Source organism: Trachypithecus francoisi, unplaced genomic scaffold (genome assembly GCF_009764315.1).
Source record: "Trachypithecus francoisi isolate TF-2019V2 unplaced genomic scaffold, Tfra_2.0 Lachesis_group9, whole genome shotgun sequence".
In the NCBI taxonomy this organism is placed as follows: Eukaryota; Metazoa; Chordata; class Mammalia; order Primates; family Cercopithecidae; genus Trachypithecus; species Trachypithecus francoisi.
The window spans coordinates 75,789,648-75,812,664 of record NW_022681474.1 but is presented as its reverse complement, the minus strand read 5'-3'; the positions used below and the strand labels follow the sequence as shown (position 1 = coordinate 75,812,664).

The following is a 23,017-nucleotide window of genomic DNA, read 5'->3' as shown; positions in this document are numbered from 1 at the left end:
AAGGGGCCATAAAATTTTCCTTCTAAAATTTTTCATATCTGAAATTTCTTCATAATGCAGAATACAGAGCTATTGAAAGGCAAAAGGCTTGGAACAATTATAGACCTTCTTACCACTGATTTTTGCTAAAGAAGTGAGATTTTTCTAACCTAAGCATGAGACATGGTTATGGTTGGTATTATTAGTTATCTTGTTTCCTTTCTTTTTGCTCTCTTTTCCTCTCTCTCTCTGTTTAGATTTTTCTACCTCTCACATACTCCACTGATTTTCCTTTTTTTCTTAACTTGTACTGTATCCACAAGTATTACATACTATAATATCTATAACAATCATTAGTCTCAGTTCTACTGGTAATGTGTATTTAATATTCAGATCTTATGTTGGATATCTATAAAATCATTTTGTATGCTGAGAACATATAGCAGATTTTTAAGAAACTTCTTTAAATAAGGTTTATGGAAACAATATTTCCTAAGTATATTCATAACAGTTTATATGTATCCTGTTATACCAGGAGGACAGTTTGGCTGGATATAATATCCTTGGTCTGAGAGTTTTCCCATTTTCTTTCTTGTACATCTTAAGTTTTCTCCTCTCGAATAACTTAAATGTATTATTTCTGTGTCTTCTGGCATAAGTTTTGCTGCTGAAAAGCTAATGACAATCTTATTATTTTTCCTTATAAGTGACTTGGTCTTTTTGCCTGGTAGCCCAAATAATCCCTCTTTTTATTTAAAATACAATACTTTTGACTGGGACATATTTCAGGGTTGGCTATTCTGGGTTGATTTTCCTAGTATATAGATTTATGTCATCTTTTATTTCATTAAAGTTTTGTTCTTTTTCTTGGGTGAGATAGGGTCTCACTCTGTCACTCAGGCTGGAGTGCAGTGGCATGATCATAGCTCACTGCAGTCTCAGCCTCCTGGGCTTAAGTGATCGTCACACCTCAGCCTCCTGAATAGAAATTTTTCTGAAGTTATAGTTTTTAGTGTTTGCTGTGTCCCACTGCTTTGATTTTATTTGTCAGGGACTACTATTATATAGAAGCACACCCACTCCCATGTTCTACATCTACTATTTTCTCTAAAATCTCTTTTAAAAATCTTTAATTTCTTTTCAATTGAAACTATTTTTCTTCTTTCCATCTTTTACTTCTCTTAAGACAGTATCCATTGTGTTTATTTGCTCTTTTGTTTCTTTCAATTTAGTGTTAATTTATTAATTTAAACTTGTTCGATTCTTTCTTGAGAAAGAACTCTTTATCCTTTCTTTCAAATCTTCATACTTTCCACTCAGATCAGACTATCCAGTCCTGACTTATTTATTCTTTTATAGCTTCTATCATTAAAAAAAGTCTTTTTATTTGTTTGGAAATTTAATTAACAATTTTTATCTGTTTGGAGGGCATGCCTTTCTGTCATGTTTTTATTATCTCTAGGGATATCTCCTCCATTATTCAACTTCTTGTTCTCTTTTTTTTTTCTCACAATTCAACCTCAGTCCCTTTCTGTTGCTCATTTTTAAGTAAAAGTAGATTTATTTGCCAAAGAGATAAAACAAGATGGGCCTATGCTTCTAAGATTTGCTTCTCTCCTTCTTCCACTTGTATCTTGGCCTTCTCCTACTTTTGCCGCTATTTCTTTATCCTATTTGATTTTATCCTATTGCCAGAAGTTTCTCCTCAGTAGAGATTTGACCCTGAAGAGAGCTTTGGCTTTTTAGTTTTGAGTGTTCACAGAGTCCAGATTGTTTCAGCACCAAGCGTCAGAACTTATTGCCATCCATTGCACTTACCTACAAATTGGATCCTGCAGGACTCCCACCTATTTTCAGCCACTGTTGTCAGATTAGATTTTTGTACTTTCCAGTGAGTATCTGATGGCAAATTTGGGATTCTCTGGATGCTGTCACCACTAGCTTCTATTCTGGGATTTGTACGGATACCTAGTTGTCTAATTTTCTTATGTATCTTGTCTATGTGTTTTTGGTTTTGCAATCTATTAGGTTGGTACAAAAGTAATTGCTGTTTTTGTCATTAAAAGTAAATGTCAAAAACTGGAATTATTTTTGCATCAACCTAATAATCATTCTCTATTTTTTTGAGAGAATGGGCCAGGATTCAGGGATTTTTATAAAATACACTGCCAAACTTACCGCCACCTTCCATTATTTTTCTTTTTAGGTATATGAATATGTCTTCTTTCCTCAAGCAGATTTCTTAATTTTTCTAGTTAAGCACAAAAGAGTTATTAAAAATAATAACCATTATTGAGTGCTTGCTTCAGTAACCATTATTGAGTACTGAATGGATTAACTGTTTCATAAAATGTTTGTTAATCTTTACAAGAACTTTTGGATGTAGCTATTTTATACCCATTTAAAAATAAAGTGAGGTTTAGAGAAGTAAAATAATTGGTTCCAGTTTGGAGTAAGCAGATTCTAAAATGGCACCAATAATTCTTGCCTCCTAGTATTTATGGCCTTGTGTAATCCCTTCTCCTCCAGTGTGGGCTGTACCCAGTTACTTACTTCTAATGAGTAGAATATGTAAAGTGCATGTTATGTCACTTCTGAGATTAGTTCACAAAAAGAATGCAGGTTGGGCACTCACTCTTGCTTTCTTGCCAGCTCACTCTGATGGAAGCCAGCTGCTATGTTGTGTGTTGCTCTATGGAGAGGCCCAGGTAGAAGGAATCGAAGGAGGCTTTCGGCCAACAGTCAGCAAGGAACCGAGGCTTTCAGTCCAAGAGCCTATAAGGAACTGAATCCTACCAGCAACCAGGCAAGTGGTTTGAAAGTGGAGCCTCTGTCAGCTGAGGCTTTGAATAAGATCACAGCTCCATGTAACACCTTGATTGTAGTCTTGTGAGAGATCTTGAGCCAGTGGCACCCAACTAAGCTGTACCTGTATTCCTGAGCAATAAAACCCCACAGATAATAAATGTTTGTCATTAACTGTGAATTCTTGCAGGTAATTTGTTATGGAGAAAGAGATAACAAATACACAGATCATATAAATAAAGTGGCTCAGTTGGCCTGGAACTTGGGGATCTGATTCCAGGGTCTGTATTCTTTATCTCTGTGCAATGAAGACTTTGATTGGCCTGCACTTTTATAAGCTACTATTTCCACCACATTGAATTTGATAGTCTTTCAGTTCTTCTTTGATTCTATTCTTCTTTGAGAGCACCTTTTCTAACTAGAAACAAACTGTTGCTGAAATGAGGTATTATTTTCCACATAGGCAATTTCTTTGAATCATGGAAATTTAGGGTTAGAAGGAACTTAAAAATTCACATAGTCCAAATCAACCTGTTCCCAATTTTTACAGATGGAAAATTAGAACCAACAAAATTAAGAGCCTTGTCTAAAGTTATACAATTAGTGAAAGAATGAAGATGAAAATTCAGGTCTCCTAATGTCCAGTTTAGAACCGATTGACAGCTTTACACGGCCTAGCTCACTACCACATTGTGGACCTGGAATAGCTTCAATTTGATTCCCATTCATTTTAGCTGTACAAAAACACAGGAATCTTGAAGGGAACAGCTGACCAGGATATTTATTTCCTTTACTCTGAGGCTCACCTCCCCTGAAAGAGGGGTCAACAGCCTGTGTCCAATTGAATGACTATTCATCTTCCAGTCCTTTAACCACAGCTCAGGATCCAACATGGCAATGAAGTTTCATATTGAGAGCCAACTCCAAATGATTTGTCTTGGCTGTTTGGACTGCTTATTGAGAAGCATTTCCTGAGCTGGAGTGGAAGAGAGCTGTGATCAGCTAGTAATGTCAGCCATAAGAGGAGGTTGGGGGTGTGGTGGATTGCATGCCATATATTTGCCCACTGGGATTTCTGTGGATTTTGGTCCGGGTCCTTTCTTTGATGACCCACTCTCTTCCTGCTATGACCCATTCTTCCCACACAAGTTGCCCAGGAAGGCTCACTCTCAAGGCTCCCTTGGCCCTAATTTCTGGAATCTTTTTCTCATTTGATGTGAGATTTAGCACACAAGTGGTATTGGTGGAATTTACCTTGTAACTGAGTGTGGTGTTAGAAACAGAGCCAGTTCTCAAATCCTTGCGGACTGGATGCTTGTATGGCTTTGTAGTCTTTGTTTCTGGCTAGACCTAAAAATCACATTGCCAGCAGACTGTCAGTACATCAAAAAAATAAATAAACAAATAAAAAATGAAGGAAGGTACAACTTTGCACATGCTTACTCTGTTGTCTTTTACAAAAACATTCCATCTTTCTCAGTCCCAGGGGGTCATGAGAATAAATTTACATGTGAGTGTTAGTCCAGAAGTAAAAGACAGGGTAAAATACTGATGCTGTAGATCAAAAGCACAATTAATATGTACTCTGAAATCTGGACAACTGAAGGAGCTGCGAGGGGGGGCTTAAATATCTCCATGGGTGGTAATTTCAACATTGTAGTGTTGTTGTCTTCTTACCCCCTTTTTGGCAGAGTTCTATGTCAGGCAATGTTAGAATTCAAATAAGTGACCGGGAAGTGTTCATTTCCTTCTTTTATTCTTCTGCCTGCTTTTTAACTTTCTTCTTCTATATTGATCCATTTTATTCTCTTTTAGATGACCCAAATTTTCTTCTATTATTACTTTTCAGCATTGAAGTGCTGAAGACCTCAATGGAAATGTTTTACTTTTCACAATATTTTAAATCAGAAGCTTATTTTATTGAAATAGTAAAAGAATTCAGTAACGCCCCCTGTTATCTAAATATCCTTGCCCTTGCCTTCCGGAAAACACAAAACCCCTCCTCTCTTAATGGGAAAGCAACACAAACCTGAGCACGACTTGATGCTTTGAGCTGTGTAATTTGAATATGAGGCATATATATATGCCTCATATATGCCTCATTTGTATCCAGGGATAAATGTGTGTGTGTGTGTGTGTGTGTGTGGTGTGTGTGTGTGTGTGTGAGAGAGAGAGAGATTGGAATGAGATCAGCAGTTTGAGCCCCTTTGAAACCCTGAAATTATGCGAAAGAGAAGATGAGCTAGTGAGAATCCCCTGTCCTTCTTCAACTAGAGCCACTGCTACTAGTTTTGTGTAAGGGCTGTCTGCATTAGAGTTAATTTGAAAGACAGTTTCTGTTTTTTAAATGTGAAAACTACCTAAATCCATGAGCCTTAGGTTCCTTCTACCTCTAACATTTTACACTACCTACATGTAATCAGACGGTTCCAGGTTTAAGAATGTTGTCTCTTTCAGATGTCTCTGTGTTTGACTTAGAACCACACCATACTGCCGGTCTTCAGCCAAGTTATCCTCTCAAGGCTGGGTAGCTCTTTTCTTCTCTAAAATGGAGACAAGAGTTGTACCAACTTCAAAAGATTGTGGTGACAAGCAAATGAGACAACTCACAGTGTCCAGCAAATTATAAATGCTCAATAAGTGTTAGTCCTTATTATTAGTCTGAAGAAATGTTTGAATTACACATGGTAGGTTCACCTTCCTTTATTAATTTGACTTATGCTTATTTCAAATAGGCCTTCTCCGAGAACAAACTCCAAAGTCGTTAAAACAGAATATTTTATACTTCACTTCTGTTTTAACTTGACATTGCAGGGAAAATTTATTTATATGATTTTAGAGTATTCACTTAAGAGTAAAGTGATAGCCAAAACATACTGCATCATATCATGGCTATGTAGATTTCTGCCCAAAAACTTTCAGTTAAAAGTTAAAATGAAAAAAAATAAAGTTGAGATGAAATGAATTGTTTCTGTGGATGATACTGTGCTGAATATCAGCTTTTACATAAATTTTAAGCTTATATTTGCAAGATTTTATTTCTTATTTAGGTCTTTGGGTCTCAGTTTCCTGATCTGTGTAAGTCAAGGAACTGGACCAATAACTGCAGATTCAATGTTGATGATTCAAAGTTTATTTCAAGTAATGTGGCACTCTAATCAATTTGTCTCATTTCTCCGGGCCTGTTTCCTCAGCTGCAAACTGAGGAGAAAATGTTCTTACGTATCAGCTGCTTTTAATTATAATATTGGAGTTTTAACTCTTCTTTTTCTGCTCTTCCTCAACTAAGTTAGTATATGGTTATCTAATCATCCCACTTATAACGTATCACAAATTAATTTCTAATATTTCCAGGTGCACAGTTAAAAGCTTGTCAACATATACTAGGCAACTGCTGGATGCTAGAGGCACAGAAATGAAAAGCTATGTTCCTGCCTTCAGGAACTTGGACATCAGATATAGAATGATGATGATGATAATGATGAGGATGATGATAATGACAGAGATAATAAATGTAAAGATAATTGCTTTAACAGAAATAAGTACAATATTCACTGGAGACAAAAGATCTAGACAACCTAAATCAGCCTGGTGGCTGGGTGTTTGAAGGCTAGGGGAACAAAATGAGAGAGAATATTCCAAGCTGGAGGAATACTGTGTGCAAAGAGTTCAAGATGAAAAAGCAGGACTAGACCAGAAATTACAAATAGTTAGGAACTGCTGAAGTATGAAATGCTAAAAGAGGAGATGGGAGAGACAAATGGGCCTGCTAAGACCTTTGTAGGCCATTTAATTGATTAATATCTGGACATATGTTGAGATTTTTCAAACATAATTGTAATGCTAAGGTTTTAAATTCAAATAGAAAAGCAGTTTTAATATAAGCTTCTGAAACTATTACAAAAATACAAAAGTTCAGGATCAATATTTTTATAGGTGGACTTAGAAGAAACGAATTCAGGAAAATGAAGAGTGCTTGGGAAAGAACAGCAAACCATCTTGCTTTGAAGTGTATCCTGAGGAGTTTTTCTGTCAGACGACCACTGATTAAGGTTAGGCATCTAAGGTAGATGTCAGATAACTAATCTTGTTTTGCTAAAAATCTCTTCTGGGTTTTCATATTCTGTGAACTTGAAGATTTGCTGTGATCTTAGTTATTTAAATTTTCTCAGTGATTTTTTTGTTTGAGAGCCTTACTCCATTAAAGAAAATCTCTACAATTGATTACTTGGCATCTGATCTGTTCCTAGACTTCGAATGGATTGAAAAGTATTCTTTTCTTGAATGAAGTGGAAAGATAAAGACAAACATATATATATGCTCTACAAAAACAAAAAGATTGGTAAATGTTCTAATTCTGGTTTAATTTTTGTAGAAAGAGCATCTGACTCAGAAGTCATGAATTCAAGGTTCTGCTATTTAATGATTATTCATTAATGATAATGATATTTATCATTATCAATAACGGTGTAATAAGCATGTATTAATTCATTTGTGTTGCCAAAATTAAAGTTATACACCCATCAAACTGTTCTAGAAGACTTGTATAAAAGCCAGAAGTACTGTATACCTTCCTCCCATTTCCCATTTCCCACAGCAATGACTTCTAAAACGTTTAGCTTGATATTACTTTTGCCTCTATGTCTCCAAGTAATATGCTTACATTGCTTCCTCCTGATTTTTGAAACGTTTTAGCTATTATCTATTGATGTTTCCTTAAAGCAGACGAGGTTCATTTTTTTTCACCACTTCCTCCCCTTACACAAAGCCTCCACTACACACAGGAACATTTCCCAATCCCTCAAATTCCTAATCTAGATATGTCATAATTTAGGTTAGATCAATATGCATGGTTTACATTACAACTAGACAAATGCTAGTTACAGCTCAGCCACGTTGCATACTCTGATTATTCTGAATTTTTCTGCGTGTTTTGCTATACTTGGAATTAATAATTGTCTTTTTTTTGGTGCTACAGTTTTCTATGAACTGATCACTAATTTAACCACAGTCTTCATGAGCTGTCTCAATATCCTCTATGTTCTTGTATTCGAAGAATTCCATTTAATCTAGAAGAAATCTCAACCCTGAGTTTTCTGACATACTCTGATTTGAGATCTCTTTTCATTATCATCTTGAGGAACTCTTTTGCCTCTATCATGTGCTAGCTTGTTTGTTTTCTATATTCTACATTTTCTCTTTATCTTGATTTAATCTTGTTTTGGTGACAAGCAATCTTCAGTAGCTACCTCAGACAGGGCATAAATAAATAAAAAGGTTTTTTTTTTTTTTTTTTTTTTTGAGAATGAATTTTAGCCTTATGTTTGGTTGACAGTTTTGCGGGGTATAAACTTCTACCATGGAAATTATTTTCCACTGGGCATTGCTGCATTGCCATTTGGCTCTTGATGCTGCATCCATTTGGCAGGAATCCTATGTTTTCCCTGTGCCTGCATTCAAGAAGCTGAGTACTATTGGAGAAAGTCATAGGACAAATTATAAATTTATGATTATCATTATAATTTTATAAAGTTATGATTACCAACATCAACTGACCTCTCATCAGTGCCAACTCATCCTTTTACAGATGCAAAGGCTATGTAAAAACCTCTCAACTACCAAAACCAAACCAAATCTCTCTACTCTCTTCAAACCTATGACTGCTCTCTCTCCCTCCTACTCTTCATAGATAACCTTGACTTTTACTCTTTTGGGAAAATACAAGCCATCATATGGGAATTCCTTCCTGTTGTAAAAATGCAACCTACAAACTGACCTATATTTGTACCCATGTTGTTTACTTTCTGAATAGCTGTTTGTTCTCTTATTATCTCTTGTAATCTATTCTGTTCATGCTCTCAAAACCTGATAATATTAGTTCTTCTCCTTCTTGTCGAATACTCAATTTCTGCCACCTGAGTCTTTTCCAGTCACTTTTAAACATGCTTAAAATTGGCAAACCATTAAATCAACCATCTAACCAACCAAACTACCAAACCACCAATGAGCAATAAACAGGCTCTCTTTGCCCACTTTATCCTTCAGCTATTGCTCCTTCCTCCCTTTCTCAGCCAAACCTTTTCCAAAGAGTTATTGTTACTTCTCATTTCATTAGGTATACCCACTCCTCAACCTCTCCATTACGGCTTTCTTGCTAAGGCCCCAGCAACCTCATAAAAAATGTTGACTTCCCTTAGTATACAAAGATGGTAACACTTTCCTTTTTGTAATAGTCTTTTTCCTGAGTTTACATGACACAGTTTTATTTGTTTCTTCATTCTTCTTTCACTGCTGCTTCTATATCCTTTCACATTACACTGTCCTCTACTTGACCACTGTCAGAACTTTAAAAAGTCACGTTCTTTGGTTCCCTTTTCTTCTAACTCTCTTCATTTTCCCTAGACAATCTGACCCAGGCAGGTGGCTAGAATTATTACCTATAAACAAATAACACATTTTAATCTCTAGCCAAGATTCCTTCGCTGAATTCCAGACCTATTCAACTGCTAACACGACATCTCTTCTTGGAGGTCTCAACATCATTTCAAACTCAGAATGCCAGATTCAACTTCATGAGCTTTCCTCCATTGTGATTTTCTTTCAGTATTCCCTGTTTCAGTTAATGACACCTATCTCTCTCTTATTGTGTTAGCCAGAACCCTAGAGATATTCTCAACATTTCTCTTCCCATCACACTATTTCTAATTCATCACCAATCTACTTGGTGATACTTACTGTTGAAATATTTCTCAAATCCTCTCATGTCTCTCATCTTCGCCAACTATGTAAGCTAGCAGCATTTATTATCTAAACTTCCTCTATAGTCTCTTAATTGGTCCAACTGCTTCTATCTATCCTTGTCCCTCAGTCTGTTCTCCACACTACAGCCATAGTCAACTTTTTAAAATGCATATCTAAGCACATCTTTCTTTACTTACAGCCTCTATATGATTTCCTTTTATTCTAAGGATAAAGACAAACACTCCTTAATTTGGCCTATGCTGCTTACATGTGCCCCCTCTTACTTATAGCTCCTGCCCCAGTGAGTCCTAATTCCTTGTTTCCTTGTACCAACTATGCTGGCCTTCTTTTAGTTCATCCAACGGAGGAATGCATACTGCCTCCTTCTGCTACAGGGTCTTTACTTGTGCTAATCTTGAGAGCCAATATGACTTATTGGCTAAGCATAAAGCACCTGAAGCCTAATTTTCAAGAGACTGCCTGGGTTCAAATTCTGATTCTTCAACTTAGTTGTACAACCTTGAGCAAGTCATTTTACCTTTTGTGCCTCAGTTTCCTCAACTCTAAAATGACGATAATTGTAATATCTACCTTCAGGGATGTTACTATGATCAGATGGTCATTTGCAGGGATGGCTCTTCCCTCCCTTGCCTAGTTAATTGCTCTTCCAATGTCTATTCTGAGCTAGAGTCACTGTTTCTGAGAAGCCTTCTTCACTGACCTCTCTGATTGAATCCAATTACTCTATTACAGGTTTTCTTGTATCTTGAGTCTCTTGTTTGTAATGCTTGCTGCAGGCATGATTTTATATTTGTGATTTTTTTTTTTTGGTCAATATTCCTTCTCATTAGAATTTCAGCTCCAGGAAGGAGTATAGGGATGTGTCTGTCTTTGCTCACTATTCTTTGGGCTTAACAGTGCCAAGCACATAGGAGGGTGCCAATAAATATTTGTTGATAGAAAAACACAGTAAACGTCCCTGATGGAAGTTTATCTAGGAATGCTCCTAGATAAACCCTTTTGGTGCTGAAACTAGTGCCTTGGATAGAAATTAACAGTAATTAACAAATTTATAAAAGGAACACATGGTAGTGAATCAGAGCAGTTAAGTGTACAGATGCTCTCAGTTCTTCAGGAGGTGACTCTGGGCAGGAGGGGTCTCTGCTCAAAAAGGTAAGACTTTGTATAAGACCCACAGACCTGGGTCCGATTCCTGACTGTATTATATGCTGCCAGACCATCTTAGTCAAGTTACTTTATTTCCCACGGTCTCAGTTTCCTCATCTGTACTCGTCACAGGGTCAATTCTTGTTAACTAGGCAGCTGAACCTGAAAGAATTTTGATTTACCTTCAACATATTCAATGATTATTCACAGGCCTGTGCCAGTGATACGGCTCTTCCTACATGTGAGCCAGGAAGCCTTCCTCTGTGGCGCAGTGACAAACTGCTACCCCCATCGTTCCTCTCCGCAAGTCTTTGTGCTTTGGGTCATAAAATAATAGGCTATGAATCTGTGTGAACTGGGAAAGCAGAGTTCCAAGGGCACACCCAGTACGAGCGAGTCTCCTCTTCCCCCGCGCTTCATATCCAAGCCTGACAGAGGCCGTGGGTGGGCTGGCTCTGGGCAGTGTGGCTCAGAGGTTACTGGCCGTCATCTGTCAGATACTGACCTTGAAAACAGAGAAAAGCCCTCAGTCCCTGACAAGACAGCCCTGCCCACATGCCGGCTGGATCCAGCTCACCAACATCGCAATCTCCAAGCCCCTTTTCTCCATTAAATAAAAAAAAAAAAAAAAAAAGTCTGCTGAGTCCATTCCTTGAGAATCACAGAGAAAATAATTCCTTCCTCACTCCATTCAAGAAAAAAAAAAAAAATTTCCCACTCTCAGAATAAAAAGAGTAAGCCTCTTGTCCACTTCTCGTGCAGAGGGCCACTTTGCTGGGAGGAGAGGACGTGTTTGGGTTTGAACCCTTCCTGGAGGTATGAACTACATGCGAGCCACGTCCATGGCGATGCCTGTGAAAGACGGGCATGATTTCTTCTCCAAGCCTTCTTTTTCCTCTTCTTCACGTTTAAGCTTGTGGAACCAATTGGGGCTGTGAGTTTCAGGGGGTAGGGCATGTATGTAAACAGCGCAATTATGTATGCGCTTAGTGTGCGTTCAGGAGTCGGCTGTGCTTGAACTTGGCGTGTCTGTGTCTGTGTGTTTGGAGAATTATGAGAGTATGTAGGGGTAAGAGATTTGTATGTGTAAGTGCAGAAAAGTAGTAGTGTGTGATGTGTGTGTGTAGACAGGAATTACGTGGACACTCCATGTGCATTCAGAAGTGTGTGTGTATTTGAGGAGCTATGAAAGTGCATGCACGGAAAAGATTTATACGTGTAAGTGCAGAAAGTGGCAGTGTGTACGTGGTGTGTGTGTGCGCCCAAGTGTGTGAGCGCCAGAGGCCGCCCGCCCGCCGCGGCTCCCCGTGGGCCCGCCCGGCCAATGAGCGCGCGGCTGCAGGGGCGGCGGGCGGGGAGGGGGCGCCGAGCCCTGCGGATGGAGGCGCGGGCAGCGCGGCGCGCTCATTCCGCGCGGGCGTTGCTGGCGGGGGGCGGCGCAGCCACTGGACCCGGACCGGGGCCGCGACCCGGGGCAGCGGGCGGCGTGGGCGGCGCCCGGGGCTGGGATGCGCCGGGGGCTCAGTGGCGGCGGCGGCGTTGGCGGTGGCGTCGGCGGTTGCAGGGGGACGAGCTAGCGCCGCGGCGCTGGGAGCCAGTTGAGCCCGGCCGGCGAGCGGAGGCGGCGGCGCAGGCAGAGCGGCGGCGGCAGCGGGAGCCCGAGCGCTGCGCGCCCACCATGGCCGCCCAGGGAGAGCCTGGCTACCTGGCGGCGCAGTCGGACCCCGGCTCCAACAGCGAGCGCAGCACTGACTCCCCAATGCCCGGCTCCGAGGACGACTTGGTCGCCGGGGCGACCCTGCACAGCCCGGAGTGGAGCGAGGAGCGCTTCCGCGTGGACAGGAAGAAACTTGAGGCCATGTTACAAGGTAGGCATCCCCCGTGTTCTCGGACTCCCCGACTGAGCCTCCAACTCCTTCTCCGACATCCCCACCGCGCGTCCCGGCGCCAGCTACTCCAGCCTACGGCCGGTTTAGCTCCAGGCCCGCTCCCCCGCGGAGCCGGAGGACACCCAGGGACTGGAGACTTCGCGGGACTGCCCACCCGTCCACGCCTCTCAGGTTTCCAGGCGCTGGGGGCCCTGTGCGAACTTGACCGGCTTCAGAAAAGCCGAAGGCCGAGTTTGTACTGGCGCGCCCAAGTTGCATTCTGGACTTTGGAGATGCCAACTTTAGCCCGGATACCTGGGCTGTGCCATCCGGACCACTCAGGCCGCACAGAGTATGCGTGACCCTCCCCATGCCCTGGCAGCCTGGAGTTCTGTCTCTCGCAGTCTGTTTCACTCGCTCCCCTTGTCAGTATCCACTTCCTCCAGCTGAGGGGCCTTGTCTCGCTATTGGGAAACACTCTGCAGATGTCAAGGCTTAAGACAGGAGCTCCCGCCCCCACCCCTGTGGTCAAGGAGGGCCAGGATGGGGGTGAGCAGCCAAAGCGAGGGGAGTGTGGAGGCAGTGCTCCTGTGTTTGAGGACAGTGTTCATCTCTTGACAGGCTTTTAAAACACATCTTGAGTTACATTCAGTCCATAAAAATCTTCCGATGCTATGGGTGTCTGACTTTGTCTTTCACAACTTAGAATTATTTTTAACTCTTTAATTTCTTTGGGACTTTCCCAGGCAGAAAATCTTCAACCATACTGGACCGAAAACAGATTCTGATTTGTAATGCGAGTATTGGAGTGAACGTCAAAACGTCCAAGGTCATTTTGACCTTTCTTAAAACCGATAATTACTAGCCTACCTGTAGCCACCGATGTGGCTCATTTCCCACATCCAAAGAGAGAAATGAGTTAGTTTGAATGACTGTTATTCTTAAAATACGTGTATAGTACCGGGCATTAGTCTCACTTAGGGCGCTGGTGAAGATGCATTCAGTAGCTAGTGTTCTTTTATCACGGGAGGGTTTGGAGCTTTTCAAACTTTCTTTGTGGTTTTATGCATAACTTACTTTGACTTTATCAGTCAATGCATCGCAGTCTGGGAACGATTTAGCCCTCGGTGGAGATGCAGTGGCTTTTTAGAACAATTAAGCAGGTTATTTTAAGAGAGAACAACATGTTTTCCAAAACAATAACTTGGTGGAAACAAATAGCAAGAGTGTTTGGCAGGCGTTTTTTGGATGTGCTACAGGCTTTCCTCCCTTGTTGCTTATTTTTATTGATAAACATCCCTAATGTGTGTCATGTCTTTGTCTCTCCCCTTCCCTCTCTTTTTTTCTCCAATTATGTAACTTTTGAGGAGAGTTACTTCTGTGATAAACTCTTCAAGTAAGACTGTTATAAGACAGATTTGGAAATTAAAGCCCCAGTTGCATTTCAACAACTCATTTTAGTTATTTTGTCTGTTCTGTGGTTCTGTCTAGTTTCTTTATGATTATAAGACAAATATTAAATGTATGTGGGGCGTATATTGTGAGATCGTTTGGAATGAACTGATAGTAGCACATACTCATCCTTTCATCAACCAGCTTTCAGTTTTCTACATGAGTTTGGAGTGATATGAAAGACTGATCTGTTTCACCTGCGCACAAACAAGTAAGGACAGTGATGTCGGCTTCTGGGAAGTTCAAGTGTATAATCTGAGCTTTATAAGTGGATTTCCTTTTTTGAATTAACTCATTTTCACTTTGAATAAAATGAAATGTTGATGAGACTTTTTGAAAATTTGAAGGCCCTTTTGTATTAATAGATGTAATATTACGACTTGAGAAGGTTTGAAATTTCTTTGCAGTAATAAAGCTTCTTTTTCAGAAAGTCTTAACATCTCTTAAACAACCGATATACAGTCATGCATTGCTTAACGACTACGACTGGAGTATATTCTTAGAAATGTGTCCTTAGGCATTTTCATTGTGCAAACATCATGGAGTGTAGTTACACAAACCTAGATTGTGTAGCCTGTTACACCTACTATCTAGGCTGTATGGTATAGTCTATTGCGCCTAGGCTACAAATAATGTTACTAGGCTACAAGGCATGTTACTGTACCCAATACTGTAGACAGTTGTGGCACAATAGTATTTGTGTATCTAAATATATCTAAACATTGAAAAGGTAATGTATTATGTTACTATGGCTATGACATCACTAGGCGATAGGAATTTTTCAGCTTCATTATAATCTTACGGGACCATTGTAGTATATGTGATTAGTTGTTGACCAAAACGCAAGTGTGAGCACTGGGATCACTAATACCTGGGTTCAAAACCCTGTAGGATCTTAGGAAAGTTGCTGGGCCTCTCTCTGCCTTCAGTTTGCCCATCTGTAGAATGGAGCTGATACTAGGACCTTTTCTCTTAGGGTTTTGGGAGAATCGAAAGAGATGATGCGTAACAAAGCTAACATCTGCCCACAGTGTTTGGTCAATGATAAGAACTTAATAAATATCTGTTATTAATAATAGATATTGTATCATGGATTAAAAGGATTTCCAGTGCCTACCAGAGTGTATGAAATATAGTATATACTCAGTAAATAGTTGGGAAACAAAATAATTTTGCAAGTTCATAATTGCAGAAGTAAAATAGAAACTAAAGAGGTAAGTCTGTCAAATCAATAAGCATTCTAGTATTGTTAGATATTCTTGGGTGGAAAGCTTTTTATTTGAAAAGTGCCAAGTAAGTAAAGTCTATATTTGAGTTTTCAATTATTGTGAATTTGGTTGTGCTATTTTTGTATTTACAATTGACTTAAAATGGGTACAGGTTTCCAATTTAAATCAGGATAAATAAGATTATCTGCCTTTAAGTATTCAGAGTGCAATTTGGTGATTGTAATGCTTGGAATTTGTTTCCAGAGAGACTGTCCTGGGGGCAAGTTAATCTTTAATGAGTTGTATTTTTATTAGTAGAGAAATTCTTCTACGCAATGGACCAAAAATTCGGTGAGGTTAATATATGGGCAATAGGGTAGTAGTCAAATAAATGAAATAAATGAAGTTCTCAGATGATCATTGAAACTTAAAAGAATTGTTACAGATAAAAACCACCAGGCCAATAATGTAGGGAAATATCACTGTTTTTTCTTGTTTTTTTTACTGGTGGGTTGGGGTCTAATAACTACTTCGAAACAACCATGCAGAGTATCTGATGTTTTTGCTGTAGATGAAGATGATCAGTTGTATTAGTTTACAGTTTTATAAATGGAAATTTATTTTCAAGTTTAGGTTTTTGATGGGTGTGGCAAGCCTTGGAATGAATATCATAGACAGCATTTTTAATGATAAAGAAAATCCTTGTATAATTTCTTTATTACTGATCTTCAAATGTAAATTTCATACATCATGTGAAATAATAGTATTGATTTATTTAAGTCAATTAAATTTTAGTTAAAGTTATGAGTTACGTATCATAACTCACATTAACTCAAATGTGAATTATCAGAGAGGGAAGGGAGGAGAGTGTTATAGCAAAAAGTCTGGGAGAAAGTTGGAAATAACTGAGTCAAGAGAATCAGAGATACAGTCTTGTTGTTTGTCAGAGTACTGAGGCAATCACAGGGTTCCTATATTAATACTTTTCTTTTTAAAAGTATTTTTCTTTGTAAAAACATATATGTGTACTATAAAATTAAAAATTCCCACATATAACACAGCACTTCAAAGTATTAAAAAAAAACAAATTCCCACATAAAATTCAGAAGCACAGGCATTTTCAAAGTTTGGGAATCCCTTCTTTCAGTAGAGAAAGTAGTGAGTGTTAAAAAGTGGGACCTATAGTGGGGAGGAATGGCCTATTTTCATGAAAGGAGATTGACATCTGTTGGGGTTTTATGATAACTGCTGCCAAAGACTTTAAGAACCATGTTGCATTTTTGCAATGATAGGCAGAACTGGAGTCATTTGCTACTGCTTGGTTGAGTAGCAGAGTTAGCCACTAAAACAGAGGTTGCTGCACATCACTGATTAACAGTAGGAGCAGCAACTATGTTATCTCTTTAATTCAGCAAACTTTAGTGGATTTTTAAAATGATTTGATGAACAGATAATAATTTAGATTTTTTTCATGAGAGTGGAAAGAAATATGAAGCCAAAAATGTATGAAAATCGGGGAGTACTGAAAGTGAAGATATAGAGTAAAGCGTAAATAAACAGAGTTTTCTAGCTAATGCTTGATCAAGGCTAATAAACAGCAAAAACAAATCAAATAAGTTTATGAGCTTAGAGATTAAGAGCACAGGGCTCTGGGCCAAATCTAGATTTGAATCTTGATGCTACATTTTAATAGGGAGCTTGGGAGAATCTATCACTTGCGACCTCATTTCTCAAATGGGGCAGTTAATGGTAGTACTTACCTCCTGAGGTAGTTTTGACAATGAAGAGGAAAAAGGTGTATGTAAGCCATCCCAGTGCTGGCAACATAGGAAATGCTGAAAAACTAATAACAATATTCACTGTAAATCACTATGTATAAAATGCACATTCTTATATTGATCATGAAAATCAAGTATATTGGAAACTTTAGTTTGGTCTTAAATTATCTTATGATTAATGAGCAGGCACAGCTATCTAAATATTATTATTGGCCTTCCTGGCAACTTGCCATGTGTTGAGTATACTTGTAAAGGTGGGTGGGTAAACATTAAGTAAAGCTCCATTAGACATGAGTGTGGAATTCTAGATTTTGCTCAGGATGAGGGCTTTTCACCCTTTTTAATTGTAAATTGTTCTTGCTTTGAGTGTTTTTCATTCTTTGGTCCTGAGCCATTCACTTCTAGTATGGTTTACTAAAGACTAGCAGCAAAATCAGTTAATCTCTCTTCTAGTTGTAAGTTGCTCTGAATTTGAGTCATTCATTGGTGTGTAGAAAGAAGCTTTTTCGAAAAAAATACTCTGCCTGGGTTAACATGTTTCATTAGCTCACCTGTAAAATGGGGATAATAATAGTCCCACTTTATGGGGGTATTGCGAACACTGAGTGTGAGAATGTATGTAAAATGCTTAGCTCAGTGCCAGGTTCATGGTGCTTAATAAACATCAGTTCAGATGCAGCAGTACTGTCTCACGTGATGGATCAAGATTTCAAAACACTAGAAAGCAAATGCTTGCCAAGTCTTTTTTTCTTTTTTCTTCTAATTGCATGTGAATCCTTTGCGTGTGTGTATGGGGGTGTGTTTGATGTGTTTTAGTGAAAGTCTTCCTCAAAAAATTAGAAAAGTTTGTTACAACAATTTACTTGAGCCAGAGAGCATAGTTGAAATTAAAATTGCTTTATAGGTTAAGTGAAAAAACACATCAGAGGTTGTATAGCTTGGCAGTAAAGAGCCCAGGAGCTGCTTTCAGACTAACTTGGATTGAGGAGATCCTCACTTCGCTTCTTGTACAGTTCTGTGAGGATGCCCTGAGAGGGGCAGTAAAACCTCACGCTCACGGGCATGAAGCAAGCACTCTCAGTCAATGTTATCTCTATGAAGACTTGGGGGGTTTTGGTGAAGTTGATCATTGATGAATACATAGCTAGAGAGGTTTGTTATACCAATGACTTTTACAGGCAAGAATGTATTTGGCTGCGACTAACAGGAAACCTGACACAGAGTGGCTTAAACAAGCCAGAGGTTTGTCTTTCTCACCTAATGAGAAGTCTGGGGCTAAGCAGTCCAGGCTCCAAGAGCTGCTGAAGGACATCAGGAGCCCAGTGTCTTCCCTCTTCCCTGCCTCCACCATCTTCAGCCTGTGACTATTTGCCTTATTTTTGCACTGCGGCTGTGGCTGTGTCTTGAGGTGTGTCTGTAGTTTATGCAGGTAAAAGGCGGAAGAACAAAAATTATTTTCTCTTAGAGATTTTTCCTTTTTATGTGACAAGGAATTCTCTCTCCTGGAACTTCCATCTGTACTTCTTTGGCCACTTTTGCTGCAAGAGACTATGGGAATGTATCTTCTTTTTCCAGCCTCACTAGTGGAAGTAGGCAAAGAAGAAGGGGATCAGAATGGACGCTGAATATTTTACCCCATATTTTCCTCACAGTGGGCAAAGTGAAGGAGCATTGGGACCCAAAATTGCAAATTGTGACTGACGCCAAAGCGTACCTGTTTCAGACACTTCGGACTGTGCTGATAATCCGTAGGAACTTATATTGTTCAGTAACATTATATATCAGTAGAATTTCTTTCTTTTTTTTAAATTATATATTTTTTTTCATCAAGCAGCCCCTGAACCAGAATAGGTTCTGAGAGGCCCCCTAGAATTTCTTGCTTGGCGTAGTCCAGAAATAAACCTAAATACCGAAGAGGAAACCAACTTTGATCATCTAAAGCTCTTCTCATCTTTTTACTCCTTTTATGAACAGAACCTAGGGCCACTGAGTACTGAAACTATCTCTCAAAATTCTCCATTGTTTTCTCCATGTCAATTTTTTTTCCATATAAAATTACATGGTACAGTAAAAATGCCGATTTCACTTTTTATTACCTTAAGATATCCTTTCTGTCCTCCTTCCTCCTACCTTCCACATATGTCAGATTTCTTTTAGAGTTGACAGGTTCAGTGTAGTTCGTGCCTCGCTCTTTTGGCTTTTCATAGATTGGTCACTTAGGTATAATCTGGCCAACAAAGCCAGAATTTGTTCACAATCATTTTGGAGACAGTTTGATAGAATTATCATACCATGTTTTTGTCTTTTGAAATTGTCTAAAATGGTGAGCTAATAAAATAAACCAGTTGACTCATTCTTAGTTCATTTTAACATACGGTTCTTACTTAAAAAAATACATAGGGTAATAATGACCATATATATTCCTTTATATGAAATACTTAATAAACTACTAGGAATGAGGCCCAATTTTAATGCTAATTTATAGTGGTTTTGGTGTGTAGGGATGATCTTGGCAAGAAAATCTTGTTATGCTGCAAAAGCCACCAAATTCAATGTCTAATCCTTGTACTACCATCTGGGGAAGTCTCCAAAGAGCACAAAACCATTGTAGAAACATTGTGGGTGCTATACATTTGTAAATCCTCTTCCTACCTGTCAGGCTACTAATAACTATGGATGATGAAAGCATTTGTATTTGTAAAAAGTATTAAGTCATGTTCCCATTTATGATGCTGACATATAAAAAGATAACACTTAACACTTTCTAGGTATCAGTTGGTTTCCTGTTATAGTGAAAATGATAAACCACATATTAGTCTATATATTGAGTTGATCTGGAGCTTAACTGTATCTCTTATATAGGAAGGTGATTAAACATAGGATTTGAAAATTAGTCATTGCTGATTTTTCCCCCTTGATTTTAAAAGTAATTCAAACCTATATAGAATACTTGAAAGTATAAACATATGTAAAAAAGAAAAACCAAAAGTCATCCCTAACTCCAGAATCCAGCAATAACCACTGATGATATTTTAGGATTTTTTTCCTGGTCTTTTGAAAATATGCCTACACATAATTTATTTTTGCCATGCATATTGAGTTTGTACCATATGTCAGGTGCAGTGTTGAGCTTTGGAGATGCAGATGAAACCAAAAGAGTTACTGGCCCTACCCTTCTGTGACTAAAATTCTACACCGGGATCATACCTCCTATCTTTTTCACTTAGCATTGAATCATAAGTATTTTCTGTTTCATTAAAGGTTCGTGAAGAACATGGTTTCAAATGTCTATATAATTCTCTTGTTGTAGTATACTTTGTTTAAACACTACAACATTCTAGAATATTTTTAGGTGGCCAGACAGTGGAATCAGCCCAGTGTTTCTGCTCAAGACTGCCCAGGATTCAGATCCTGATTCTATCATTTATTAGCCGTGTGGCCTGGGACAAATTAATAACTCATTTAGCCCAGGATTCTCATCTCTAAAATGGAGATAGAAAGTATCTATCTTCTAGGTTGTGAGGATTAGAAATACTGTATCCACAAGTGCCAGGTGCGGAGCAGGTACTCAAGATATGGCAGATGATAAACATTTAGCCCACTGCCCCAACCACTTCTGCCTAAAAACCTTTTACACATTTTTGATTATTCTCATAGGAAAAACCTTATTAGTGAAATTTTGGGGAGCGAAGGACGTGGAAATTTTAAGGTTCCTGATCAATTTTGCAAAATTATTTTCTGGGAAGTTTTGCAGGTTAGGCACAAGAGACAACAAATCTGCAGGGTATCTGCTCCTTATACTTGCGGCTCCCACAGTCCATTATTTAGAAAGCAGTTGAATTACCAACGTAGAGTTAGATCTCTGTTTTGCCTTTTTCACTGAAAAATTTAAGTGAATTTTATCTTACCTGCTTAGCATGTCTGTGGATCAATATTTTTTAAAAGTTGTGGGCATGAAAATCCCCTGGGGAATGTTTTTTTTTTTTCCTTTTTTGAGGGGATAGACTCTGGGCTTCCCTCTCAGGTTCCAGCTTTGTAGGTTTGAAAGTGGTGTTGGCAGGATTGGCATTTTTAAAAGAATCCTGTGACCCTAATGGAGATGGTCCCAGGATCACACTTTGAGAAACATTGCAAGGTGGTTAGAGGATGGTGAAATCATTGAAGTTAAGAATCATTTCTTTTCTTTTTTTGATTTCCTTTACGCTTGAAGCTAGTACTTTTTCCACATTATTAAACCATCTTGAAGAATTTTAGTCTGGGAAAGTAACTTATAACTGGCATGTCGTTTATAGTGGCTTGTTGTAAGGGACTTGGGGGAGGAGCATAAATCTGTATATTCTTGGAGAGGGCAATATTGTCATATTGCACAGTAAGCTCACAATGCATTGTTTTCCTGCAGACTCCCATTAAGTTAGGCATAATAGATACCTATGTAATATATTATGAAATAATTTAAAAACACACTTTTTATTGTAGAAATTTTAAAAGCAATATGAGGAAGGTTTTAAAAAGAAAAATAATCATCAGTAATCTCATCATCCTAACCACCATTTTCATTTTTCTGCCTTGAATTAGAGTTTGTGTAGTTGCTCATATAGTATTTACTGCTTTGTATTCAGCATTTTAATCTCTTAAATGTTTTCTGTATTTCTAAGCAGTTTTCAGAATTAAAATTCTGTGGTTGAATAATTTGGTTGAAAAAAATTTTTTATAGTTATGAACTACCTTATAATGAACATAATTACATAGCTTTTTTTCCTTTGTGACTATATTCTGAGGAAGAAATTTGAGGAATCTGAGTACTGAAGAATGATGGTAATTGCAAAAGCAGCAGCCAATTTGTGTTGATCTCTTACTTTGTGTGAGGCGTTGTCCTTGGTGATTTATGCCTGTGTGGTCATCTCAGCCACAACTCATGAGATACAGATGCCCATTGGGATATGTATTTTACAGGGAAAAAAAAAAGCTATAAACATTTTAAATTTGGAGCTCTGCTTTCCTCTTGGAATTCCAAGTAGATACAGTTTTCTTCTTAGGGTTGTTGTAAGGTCTATACTTTTGTATTTTGTGGAGATGTATCATAGCTGAGTTTAGGGTGACAAATCACCCTCCACAATAGGTTATATTGCTTCTTTTTTTAAAATTATACTTTAAGTTCTAGCATACATGTACACAACATGCAGGTTTGTTGTATATGTATATATGTGTCATGTTGGTGTGCTGCACGCATTAACTTGTCATTTACATTAGATGTATCTCCTAATGTTATCCCTGCCCTCTCCCCCCACCCCGTGACAGGCCCCAGTGTGTGATGTTCCCCACCCTGTGTCCAAATGTTCTCATTGTTCAATTCCCACCTATGAGTGAGAACATGCAGTGTTTGTTTTACTGTCCTTGCGATAGTTTGCTGAGAATTATGGTTTCCATCTTCATCCGTGTCCTACAAAGGACACGAACTCATGCTTTTTACGGCTGCATAGTATTCCATGGTGTATATGTGCCACATTTTCTTAATCCAGTCTGTCATTGGTGGACATTTGGGTTGGTTCCAAGTCTTTGCTATTTTGAATAGTGCCGCAATAAACATACGTGTACATGTGTCTTTATAGCAGCATGATTTATAATCCTTTGGGTATATACCCAGAAATGGGATGACTGGATCAAATGGTATTTCCAGCTCTAGATCCTTGAGGAATCGCCACACTGTCTTCAGCAATGGTTGAACTAGTTTACAGTCCCAGCAACAGTGTAAAAATCTTTCTATTTCTCCACATCCTCTCCAGCACCTGTTGTTTCCTGACTTTTTAATGATCGCCATTCTGACTGGTGTGAGATGGTATCTCATTGTGGTTTTTATTTGCATTTCTCTGATGGCAAGTGATGATGAGCATTTTTTCATGTGTCTTTTGGCTGCATAAATGTCTTCTTTTGAGAAGTGTCTGTTCATATCCTTCACCCTCTTTTTGATGGGGTTGTTTTTTTCTTGTAAATTTGTTTAAGTTCTTTGTAGATTCTGGAT

At 38.6% G+C, this 23,017-nt stretch overlaps 1 protein-coding gene across 3 annotated transcripts in view; it reads left to right on the top strand.

The window, feature by feature from the left end:
* The first annotated feature begins 12,104 nt into the window (after positions 1 to 12,104).
* The window catches only part of BICC1 (BicC family RNA binding protein 1), a 332,167-nt gene continuing 321,254 nt past the window's right edge, over positions 12,105 to 23,017 (top strand). For all 3 annotated transcript variants that reach the window (XM_033208725.1, XM_033208724.1, XM_033208726.1), the window contains exon 1: positions 12,105 to 12,560. In XM_033208725.1, the coding sequence (XP_033064616.1) occupies positions 12,371 to 12,560 (190 nt within the window). In that variant the 5' untranslated portion in view covers positions 12,105 to 12,370. The remainder of the gene's footprint in view (positions 12,561 to 23,017) is intronic.